Source organism: Saimiri boliviensis, chromosome 6 (genome assembly GCF_048565385.1).
Source record: "Saimiri boliviensis isolate mSaiBol1 chromosome 6, mSaiBol1.pri, whole genome shotgun sequence".
NCBI lineage: Eukaryota > Metazoa > Chordata > Mammalia > Primates > Cebidae > Saimiri > Saimiri boliviensis.
The window spans coordinates 11974655-11986980 of NC_133454.1; the positions used below are offsets into that span (position 1 = coordinate 11974655).

The following is a 12326-nucleotide window of genomic DNA, read 5'->3' on the forward strand; positions in this document are numbered from 1 at the left end:
TTACATTTCCTGGAATTGTCATGAAGTTTCTACTGTATATTAGTACCCAATGTGAAAAAGACAGCCAAGATTAACATGGTATCATGATTAAAAGCAGCTTCTTGAAGCTACACTGCCTGGGTTTGATTCCCAAACTCACTGCTTACAAGCCTCATTTCCAGAATAAATTGTCTTTCTCAAAGTTATGTGTGTGGGTGTGGAGTGTATGGGTGTCTTGTGTGTATATATATGTAATATGGTATTTGTATATACACAGTAATTGTACATAGATATATACACACACACATATATCTAGATAGATAGATTAGATAGATAGATAGATGATAGATAGATTCTGTAGCTAAATATAATAATTGGATCAGTACCTTGCACAAGGGTTAAAATCTACTTAAACAAAATAACAGCTACAAGACAGATAAACTGTAAATGTAGTTCAGCCAAAAGAAAGGCAAAGACATGGGAATAAAGGAAAGAATAGAAACTTATGAGGGGGCAAGGAAAAAAAAAAAAGAGCAAATCATTGAGAGTTACCACTGTCACTTCGTCTCATCACTGAAAAATCCGTAATGTTCCTGCTACAACAAGCTCAATCCAACTTCTCTTTTCTTCTCAGGAGATGGCTTTGCATCTCGTCTTGTCAACAAAATGGAGTTTATGTAATTTCTTACATTTATGCTCACAACCATTTTTCCTTAACCTTAATAGCACTCTTCATCACTGCATTTCAATTGTTACACAAAAAATACAATTTAATTTTTTTTTTATGGCTGGACATGGTGGCTCATGCCTGTGATCCAGCACTTTGGAAGGTCAAGGCAGGAAGATTTGCTTGAGGTTTGAGACCAGCCTGGGCAACACAGCAACACTCCCATCTCTACAAAATATATATGTATATATGAGCCAGGCGTGGTCTCTCACACCTGTCATCTTAGCTACTTACTAGGCTTAGATGGGAGGACCGCTTGCGCCCAGGAATTTAAAGCTAAAGTAAGCTCTGATTGCACCACTGCACTCCAGCCTGGATGACAGAATGAGACCTCATCTCAAAAAAAAAAATAAAAATAAAAATAAAAACCAGTTGTATATGAATATATGTTTCCAAAAATGCCTGCTTTGTTCTAGACATGGAGTGTTGTGCTCTGAATATTACCAAGGACCAGCTTGGTTGTAGAGCCCTCCACCCAGGCAGCACTGAAGGGATGAAGAAGCAGACCCCCAGATAGAACAGCACAGCAGGACTATCCAGGAACCAACAGCCTTCCGAGCTGAGAGCCTCAGGAGCTGACAGCATTCCAGGCTGAAAGCCATGAACAGATTCTCACCCATGTAGTTATTATCTCTGAACAGGTGATAATTGTTAACAAACAGGTGTTCTGTGTTTTCTCTTAGAACAAAGATAAACTAGGTAGGCAGCTGGTGCCTGCTTACCTAGATCGAAGATAAATTAGAAAGTATTCTTTTTATTTATTTATTTATTTTTTTGTGGTAGAAAAGTGATTTTATTTAGGGAGAGAAAAGAGGAGGAAAGGAGAAGAAGAGAAAGACTTCCAGGAAGAATGTGGAAGGGGATTCCAGAGGGGAAATCCCAGAGGGAGCTCCCACTATGTGGGAGGGGATTCCAGAGAGCTGGAAATCCCAGAAAGTATTCTTAAAGGGAGAGCCACGGGGGCAGGGTCACCCTATCCCGTGCTTAATTGTTTTAACCAGTGTGTGATATACATACACTGTTTTGCTCTTCTAGAATGCCCCAAGTAGTTTTCCACTTGGGTCGGGAGGCCAGCTAGGTTTTCCTTACCGCTCTTCTTAGCAAACAATATATTTTATCATGCACTCAGCTTTTTTCAGCAGGATATATGCAGTTCCTAATATTCTCCTTCTTGTGTAAGAATCAAAGAATTAATATAAACAAATATTTTTTTCTGTAATTGCATTAAGAAATATTTCCAAAATATAGGTAAGATAATATGATAGAAAATGTTAAAGGATAATGTCAAAAATGTAAGCAATAGATTAGTGTCCAGATTCATATGTTAATGAACTTTTATTATTTATATATCTTAATTTATTCTGTAAGGTTGATTTTGAAGTTTTCCCAGGGATTACCAACATGTGCTAGTAAAATATAAAGATTCCTAGCTAGTGATAAGAAAATATGAAATAAGCTTTACAGTGATGGAGATTGTTAGGAATTAAATTGACATATATATTAAGCTACTCACTAAGAATGAAATTATTTCCATTTCGTTTACTATAGAAACACACAAAACACCTTTACATTACAAAGAGTAATACAGATAATAGAGAGAACATTTTTTTTTTTTTTTTTTTTTTTTTTTTTTTTGAGACAGAATTTCGCTCTTGTTACCCAGGCTGGAGTGCAATGGCGCGATCTCGGCTCACCGCAACCTCCGCCTCCTGGGCTCAGGCAATTCTCCTGTCTCAGCCTCCTGAGTAGCTGGGACTACAGGCGTGCACCACCATGCCCAGCTAATTTTTTGTATTTTTAGTAGAGACGGGGATTCACCATGTTGACCAGGATGGTCTGGATCTCTTGACCTCGTGACCCACCCGCCTCAGCCTCCCAAAGTGCTGGGATTACAGGCTTGAGCCACCGCGCCCTGCTAAAGAATCTTTTTTTTTTTTTTTTTTTTTTTTTTTGTAGTTTTAGTAGAGACGGGGTTTCACCATGTTGGCCATGATGGTCTCGATCTCCTGACCTCGTGATCCACCCGCCTCGGCCTCCCAAAGTGCTGTGATTACAGGCTTGAGCCACCGTGCCCGGCCGCAAAATCATTTTCTATATGCAATACTAATATTTAAAAATATGTTTGAAACGGAAAAAAAAAATTTGCAAAATAAAGTTCGTCATCTTTGAAAATCAAAAGTTGGCCGTTTATCTACGTGGGTTTATTTCTTTCAATACTGTATTCTATTTTGTTTTCTTAAGAGATGGAGTTTCGCTCTTTCTCCAGGCTGCAGCGCCGTGCCTTGATCATACCTCACTACAGCCTCAAACTCCTGGGCTCAAGTATGCCTCCTTTCTCAGTTTCCTAAGTGCCTGGCATTACAGTGAATAATTCTGTAGTTTCTATCCACCTTTACTTGCTGATGGGAAATCTACAAACAGAAAGGGCTGAGTGTAATTATTGTTTTTTTTTTTTTTAATGTGCTTAAGGAGATCTGTGCAATTCAAGTCAGTGTTTTTCAAGCATGCAATGTATATTTTATGTTTCTATAATATGCAAATTAAGAATAACATACATTGCTACTATATTTTTAAATCTTATAAAGTACAATTCTGCTGAGGCTTATGTGATCCTAACAGTTTTGTAGATCAGGGCAGGCGGGTGACTTGAGGTCAGGAGTTCCAGACGAATCTGGCCAACATGGTAAAACACCCTCTCTACTAAAAATGCCAAAAAGTTAGCCAGGCGTGGCAGGGGGCACCTGTAATCCCAGCTAATTGGGAGGTCGAGGCAGGAGAATTGCTTGAACCTTCGAGTCGGAGGTTTCAGTGAGCTGAGATCGCTTCACTGCACCCCAGCCTGGGCACCAGAGCAAGATTCCCAACCAAAAAAGAAAAAAAAAAAATAATGTAATTGGAGAAAACTTAATCATCTATGTTAACACCCTACTAAGCCGGTGAAATCCAACCAATTAGAGGAAAGGGGTGTGGTCTCACAGATGTATAAAAGGACACTTCAGGAACCAAGCTCATTCTCCAGAACCCACAGAGTGGCCTTGGAGACTTCCGAAGGCTGCCGGCACTGCACCGTGAGACCCTGATCCCTGAGCTGAACTCAACTTATTCGACAGCAAGCTTTGCTGAGAACATAGATCCATTTCTGAGGTAGGTACGCAAAATTTCCAGAGCAGGAGCTACTCTGACAAAGCAAAACAAACAAAATTTGGGAACTTGAATTTATGTGAAAAATTAGATTTTCTGAGAGGAAATGATCTCATTTTCGGAGTTTTACAAACAGCTCCATTTCTTCCTAAAAATTATTTTGAACATAATCCACAGGTTTACAAGCTCCTTTTATTTAGCCTATTTACAAATTAAGCATTTCCATCATCTCTCTTACTACATGATCCTCAAATTAATGATATGATTAATTTTTTGCTTCATGTCTTTCTTAGTTGTTTTATAGATTGTAAGCATTTTTCAGGAGTTTCCAAATGTCTAGTAATTTTTTAATCTCTGTAGACTCTGTAAATGGATTAGGGGTATTGCAATGTGTGTGTATAAACGTGTAACATTCTATTCTACCAGTGGTAATGTGCCTATGTTACAATGTGTGGCTATACATAGACTGCACTCAGTGGTTTGGGCAAACGTTTTTTTCTAAAACATAGTAAAAAGTCTCTTCACTTCAGAAACCTCAGTTACTCTGTCAAAGAAAGCCAGAAATGAGTATTCATGGAGAAAAGTCTCACTGGCAATCATGCAGAAACAACAGAAATAGAGGGTTTGTGTATCTATACAGTGTAGAAACCAGGATTTAGGTTTTCCACTTTGGTATTTCTGTTTTCAACAGGCTCACCCAGGCTGGAGTGCAGTGGTGGAATTAAAGCTCACTACTGTCTCGACTTCCTACTTCAAGCAATTCTTCAGCCTCATCTCCCAAAGTAGCTGGGACCCTAGGCATGTGCAAACATGTTGGGCTAAGTGTGTGTGTGTGTGTGTGTGTGTGTATGTGTGTTTATAGACAGGCTGATCTAGACATTTTGTCATGTTGCCCAGTCTAGAACTACTGAGCTAAACAAAATCTGCGTAATTTGTCCTACCAAAATGCTGTGATTACAAGCTTGAGCTACCTTGCCTGGCCTAGGTTTATTTATTTATTTATTTATTTCAAACATCCATTTAAAACACTGACTCTCTAGTGCCCATTATTATTGCATGATACTTAGTATTTTTTTTGACTATGTGAAAGAGTAATGATCATGCTTTCAAAAAGCTTAGAAAATATTTTTATCCTCTGTTTACACTTCTACATTTTATCACTATATCCCCAAACAGTCCAGGAATAGCAAACATGCCATCAAGTTTTTGTTGATCGAATTAACATAGCAGCCTAGAAAAACAATTATTTATTTTTCTTTCACCTGGGAGAAGTACCTTCACCTTGATGTGTCTGTTTTACTTTTGAGAGTGAAGACTACCTTTTTCTGATTTTGCTCAAAGTATGAGTTCTGCTCTAATATTTTCAAGCAGGGGGCCTCTGTAAAAGTCATAATGAACCGTTAAACAAAACAATGAGAGTAAAACAGCTTAATTACCTTCCCTTCTCTAAACCAATCACTGGCAATTCAGAGTGGAATTGATTTCCAGACCATTAAAGACCCACCCATTGAGTTTATAGGTTGATGAAACCCTTGAACCCCAAGCAATCTGGTGGACATCTCGAAAAATCTTACAGTCTTTGCTGCAAAAAAATAGAGTTTGGAAAGCTGGTCGTGTGTTCGCTGGAGAACGATCACGATTTTCTAAGGAGGTTGATGTCTCTTAGTGCCTGAGTTTTTTATTTTTCCTATTTCTGTCATTGCAAATTATAACCTAATCTTCTCTAGAAAAAAAGGATGTTATTCAATCACAACCTGATTCAAACTTTGCATGGATCTTTGTCTCTCCAGGGTAGAAGACTAAATTCTTGTGGTTGTCTTCCCTTAGGAAAATGGACTCAGACTTTACACTGGCCTTCCAGAAGGAACTCAACTGTGTCATCTGCCTGGACTACCTGGTAGACCCTGTCACCATAGGCTGTGGGCACAGCTTCTGTAGACCCTGTCTCTGTCTTTCCTGGGAAGGAGCCCGAAGTCCTGCCAATTGCCCGGCATGTGGGGAACCATCACACCAAAAGGACTTCAAAACTGATATTCGTCTGAAGACTTTAGTGACCATTGCCAGAAAAGCAAGTCTCTGGCAGTTCCTGAGCTCCGAGAAACAAATATGTGGGACCCATAGGGAAACAAAGAAGATGTTCTGTGACACAGACAAGAGTCTGCTCTGCTCACTGTGCTCTGACTCTCAGAAGCACAGGGCTCACAAACACTATCCCATTGAAGGGGCAGCTGAAGAATGCCGGGTAAGAGATAGCTCTGACATCACCTGAAAGCTGGTGGTGAATAGATGAGAAGGGAGCTGAGAATCATCATTGTGATCACTCCATTCTTCTTTTTTTCTTTGTGAGACAGAGTTTCGCTCTTGTTACCCAGGCTAGAGAGCAATGGTGCAATCTCGGCTCACCACAGCCTCCACTTCCTGGGTTCAAGCAATTCTCCTGCCTCAGCATCCTGAGTAGCTGGGACTACAGGCGCATGCCACCATGCCCAGCAATTTTTTTTTTTTTTTTTTGTATTTTTAGTAGAGATGGGGTTTCACCTTGTTGACCAGGATGGTCTCGATCTCTTGACCTCATGATCCACCCACCTCGGCCTCCCAAAGTGCTGGGATTATAGGCTTGAGCCACCACGCCCGGCGTTTTTTTTTCTTTAATATATATTTTATTGCATTTTAGGTTTGGGGATACATGTGAAGAACATGCAGGATTGTTGCATAGTTACATACATGACCATATGATTTGCTGTGTGGAGAAATAGGAACACTCTTACACGGTTGGTGGGAGTGTAAATTAGTTCAACCATTGTTAAAGACAGTGTGGCCATTCCTCAAGGACCTAGAAATAGAAATTCCATTTGATCGAGCAATCCCATTACTGGGTATATATACAAAGGATTATAAATCGTACTATTGTAAGGACACATGCACACGAACGTTCATTGCAGCACTGTTTACAATAGCAAAGACTTGGATCACTCCATTCTTTACTCAGTGCCAGGTGCTTTTGGAGGTACCAGTGATGAAATGTTGAATACAATATGAACTATACCTGCCTTCATGGCACTTGCACCCAAAAAGAGGATGATTAAGTAAATGTCCTAATTATTTTGACTCTGCAGTATAATGCTAAAGGCAGTGAAAAGCTAGCAAAACTACAAGTGCAAAGACATGTATTATGGAAATGTATTTAGTATTACTTGACAAATAAGGACATAGTACACTACAAAAGCGGGGGGCTAGCACAGTGGATTCCGAAGCAGGATGTTTCACTGATCATTATCTGGGTAACAAGAAATCTTCACTTAGCAGTTGCCTAAACTGTTACACATGCGGAAACATCAGAATTGATAAATATTACTTGAGGACAAGCAGTAAAAAATTTTGTTTTTCCTTTTTCCTCTCTCTAGTGCCTTTATATAGTGTATCCCTTGCCTGCATATACCACTCAGAGTGTGGAATCTGTGCTATTTGATTTTCTGTTGTTCACCCTCATATTTCTTTGGCAGGAGAAGCTCTTAAAGCAAATGAGGATTTTATGGGAAAAGATTCAAGAAAATCAGAGAAATCTAAATGAGGAGAGAAAAAGAATCACCCTCTGGAGGGTAAGTATGAGATCATGTATCCTCAGGACGTGCTTGAGACAGACATGCTGAGAACATTTATATTAGCAACTTGCGTTGAAATTCTCATATGCCAGATTTTGTCATGTGTTTATCCATAGGCTGGAAAACAACCTGTCTGTTCAACATAACAATTATTCAGGTGTTGTAGAAATGTTTTTCATATAAATAAAAAATAAATATAAATTTTGAAAGGCAAGTATATGCTTAAAATTCATAGGTATTTCAGGCAGAGGTTTCTGTATGACATGAATTATGTAATATTGATTAAATAGCATATAATTGCGAAATAGGCATTTAATGGTGAATATGATGTTGCTCCTGGCTAAGAAAGTGGGTGGCAACAGTGCTTTAAGAAGTGAAAATTGGATAGCAAGGTCCCAGACCACGATGCCAGTTCAAGTAGGAGAAAACTAACAAGGAAAGCTTTGGAGCAGGGACAATAATGACTGCGAGAGTGAGAGAATAAATATGTCAATATTGGGAGGAGAAACACAGTGGAATGGGGATTCATGGTGGCAGAATGGCAGGGCAATACAGAGCCCATGGATTTCGACAGAGGAAAGAGAGGAGACAGTGACAAGGTACTCAGTTTCAAAGATGAGGGTTAAAATGTTTACTAAGTTTTTGTGTGTGTGATGGCTTCTGATCCTGATTATAATATACTAACAACATTTCTACTGAGAGTGGCTGTTTAGGCTGTTAAGTACAAAGATTTCAGGCCACAAACTAATTGAGCAACAAAGATTATCTATATTATTGTTGACGATACAACAATCAAAAATTTATGTGTTTTCCAGTGGTATTTCAGATTTGAAAGAACACGTATTTAAACATGTAAATCTAAAGGGCTTTTTTGCAGGTTTTCAAGAATTAATGAACTAGATAAATTCTGGACGGAAGGACTTGTTTAACTCATCATGTTGTTTGTAATGAATAAAAAGCAGAGGAAGGAAAGAGCAGGAATTTGTGGGTTCTGTGAGGTGGAAGTAGGCCTGGGTATGTAACCTGCAAAATTCATGTCCCTGCAGCGCTTTGTGTATCTCCGGGCACTGATGACCAGGAATGAGTATAGGAAGCTGCATCCAGATCTCCGTAAGGAAGAAAAACAACATTTAGAGAGTCTGTACAAGGCACACAAAGAGATATTTCCACAACTCCAGAGAAGCTGGATTAACAAGTATCGAAAGAAGAAACACTTGAAAGAAGTGTATCAGGAACTAATGGAAATGTGTCATAAACCAGATGTGGAGCTGCTCCAGGTAAGAACTGAGGCTGTCCCTCGAGACACTTTGTACTAGCTGATGTTTACATCTTTGCCTTCCATTGGGTACCAAAGACGTACTTCTCTGTGTCCTCCATTGATGGTTAAGAGTCATTCTCACCTGGCTATAGTGATAAACTACAACTCCTAACCTAATCGTGAAAACAAAGCTTTATGAAACTGTGCAAATAGATTTCCATAGAATATTTTCTACCTCAAGCTTTCTTCTCCAGTTCATTTCATTTAAACTCGAGAAGAAAAAAATTTCATGTGAAAATTCTATTTTTGCCTCGATTGGATAATATGTAGAAATTACAGGAAAACGAACATTTCTTTCTTTCTCCTATTGGGGGGGGCTAGGTTTGAAACGCCCTTGATTTGAGCCACATTAGCCTTTGGAGACTGGCCCTGAAAGAGACCGCAGGGTTGACAGCTGCAGCAATGCCCAGTCACCACTCACACCTTTCTCTCTCATTCAAATTCAGGGCCATGAAGTTATCAGAAATATATTTTATCAATAAGTTTTACTGGTATAAATGTTAGAGATGTGAACACATTTAAAAAGAGCTGCAGCGATAGTATGTGGTACTTCTAAAGTTTTCAAAACCTGAAGGATAGATGGGCAGGATAACAAGTTGTTTGTTTATCTGTTTGTTTGTTTTGAGGAAGAGTGTTGTTCTGTCGCCCAGGCTGAAGTGCAGTGGCACAATCTAGACTCACTGCAACCTCAGTCTCCTGGGTGCAAGCGATTCTCCTGCCTCAGCCTCTTGAGTAGCTGGGACTACAGGCGTGCACTATGATGCCCAGCTGAATTTATTTGCATTTTTAGTAGAGAGGGGTTTTTACCATGTTGGCCAGGCTACTCTGGAACACATGATCTCAAGTGATCCTCCCACCTTGACCCCTAAAAGTGCTGGAATTCCAGGTGTGAGCCACCACACCTGGCCAGAATAACAACTTTCTAAAGAAATCTTTTTTTCTCTCTCTTTACAGGATTCGGGAGACATCATGGCCAGGTACGTTTTTGGCCATCATTGCAAGCTGAAGCACAAGGCATGCTACGAGAAACATCAAGCTGTTTCCAACAAAGTGAAAGCATGCTTTATTAAGGCCATAATGTGTCGGTGTGATTGTGTGTATGTTTGTGTACTCATGTGTTGGTATGTTACATTGAATATGTTATCCTATGCCCTCTATCAGACTAATCTTTTCTTACTTTCCCAAGTGACTCGGGGGTAATGTTTCAAAGAGTTCAGTGCAGAAGTTGCTAGAATATAGTTGCCTAATTTTAGGATTCAGAATCATAATTAGAGACAAACTATTTGGTGGCATATAGGGAGAGAGGCAATTATCTTTCAGTGGCAGTAGGATAGAAACGGAGTGAATCTTTAGAAATAATCCCTAAGAGAGCCACAAACCCATCCTAGAATGGTGGAGTTACATTACAATATCAGAAGTGGGTTTGAATGAAGGATTTTCTGTTGGAAATGCTTAAGCACAGAAACCAGAACCGTTAACCAACTGCACCTGCTTCCTTGCAGGAGCGAGTCCGTGATGCTGCACATGCCCCAGCCTGTGAATCCAGAGCTCAGTGCAGGGCCCATCACTGGACTGGTGCACAGGCTCAACCGCTTCCGAGGTGAGTGTCACCCTCTTGCTGGGACCAACATGTATATCTTCAATTACGGTTTTCTATGGGCAGCTTTCGCAGTGTAACGATCTTTCCTCTGGAAGAGAATCGTCTGTGCATCGGTCTTTATAGTTAGTTTCACCATCATCTAACAGACAAAATTAAATGAAAGCTGGTGAAATGTAATAGGAATCAGCCATATAACAAATTACTTAGAAAAATGAAACATGCAGAAGGGCTCCTTAGGACTTAGAACTGTTCTCTGATACAGTTTCATGTATACAAGTATTACATGAGGTATGCAGAACTGAGTTAATTCAGGACATTTCAATTTCAAATTGAGTGCCATTAATGATTGTGATTTTGGGTGACAGTGATTATTTTTAAGTATGTTTCAGGTGAAGTTTCATAGCATTTGTAATTTTAATCATGTGCATGTGCATTTTAATCAACTAAAACATACATGAATAACTTAGAACAGTGCAAAAACTGAGGAGCCATGAACAATAGGAAAGTGATTTGGTGGGTGATGAGGCCTTAGATCAGGCGTCCCCAAACTTTTTACGCAGGGGGCCAGTTCACTGTCCCTCAGACCGTTGGAGGGCCGCCACATACTGTGCTCCTCTCACTGACCACCAATGAAAGAGGTGCCCCTTCCTGAAGTGCTGCGCGGGGCCGGATAAATGGCCTCAGGGGCCGCATGCAGCCCGCGGGCTGTAGTTTGGGGATGCCTGCCTTAGATAGAACTTGAGGATAGACCATGATCAATCAGGCAGATAAAAGAAGTCTGTGCCTGAATCTGGCGTAAAAGCCAGATAATTCTTGCAAGGAATCTACACTTTTTGTTAGGCGGATTCAGATTTTCTCTTTAGGTATGAATTTGCCAGCGTAAGTGGCATATCAAAATATTTCTGGCAAAGTGATAACTTTTTTATTTAGGTTTAAGAACGGCTTCCCACCTCATCTCCTGTCCCCAACCTGCTGCTCTGCCCTGACAGAGAAGAGGCAATGGTCATAAATTTTATTGCTATGGACTTGGCTGCAGTGCAAGATCTTTTAGTTTTTCAGTTGTTAAAAAAAGTAGCTAACTAGACATAGGTGTGACCATCCTCCTCTTCATAGACGTTGAGTTTATAGAAATTGAGATCATTGTAGTTTAGCCATTTATCTGTGCAGATATCCTAACACCCTTTGATTCCAACATTTTTCCAGACAAAAGTTGCCTTTTAAACTTGACCTGTGGTTTCTAGTGAGAGCCTCTTTCTAATCTGAACATAAGAAGGTATAAACTGCTTTTCACTGGAATATGCTCTCTTTTCTACAGTGGATATTTCCTTCGATTATGAAGTAAGCAATCACAGTATCAGGCTGTTTGAGGATGTGAGAAGTTGGATGATGACACCTCACCGGGAAGGTGGATCTTTGAATTCTGACAGATCTGACTATTTTGCTGCATGGGGAGCCCAGGGCTTCTCCTCTGGGAAACACTACTGGGAGCTGAATGTGAATGACTCTTGGGACTGGGCTCTGGGAGTCTGTAAGGAGTCCTGGATAAGGAAGAATGGCACCGTGATTACATCTAAGGACATATTTCTTCTTTTATGTGTGAAGGTGGATCATCATTTCCATCTCTTGACCACCTCTCCAATGCTTCCTCACTATGTAGAGAAACCTCTGGGCCGGGTTGGTGTGTTTCTGGATTTTGAAAGTGGAACTGTGAGTTTTTTCAATGTCACCAAGAGTTCCCTCATATGGAGTTACCCGGCTGGCTCCTTAAATTTCCCTGTCAGGCCTTTCTTTTACACTGGCCACAAATGATCAGGATGAAGAAACCATGCTGTTTGAGAACTGCATGTACGAGGGAGCCCTTCACTGTTGAAGCAAAGGAATCATACTGTTCAGGCTTTTTTTCTACTTTGTGTCACTTCATTGTATTGCTATTAAATAAAAAATATGTAAAATGCAAAA

The 12326-nt window shown here is 40.0% G+C and overlaps 1 protein-coding gene across 1 annotated transcript; it reads left to right on the plus strand.

The window, feature by feature from the left end:
* Positions 1-3646: 3646 nt before the first annotated feature.
* Positions 3647-12326, plus strand: LOC120360979 (tripartite motif-containing protein 43B-like). The gene is made up of 7 exons (XM_039462265.2): positions 3647-3850; positions 5675-6089; positions 7351-7446; positions 8496-8726; positions 9722-9744; positions 10270-10367; positions 11683-12326. Exons 2-7 carry the CDS (start codon positions 5679-5681, stop codon positions 12174-12176), a joined length of 1353 nt encoding a protein of 450 aa, XP_039318199.2. The 5' UTR covers positions 3647-3850; positions 5675-5678; the 3' UTR covers positions 12177-12326.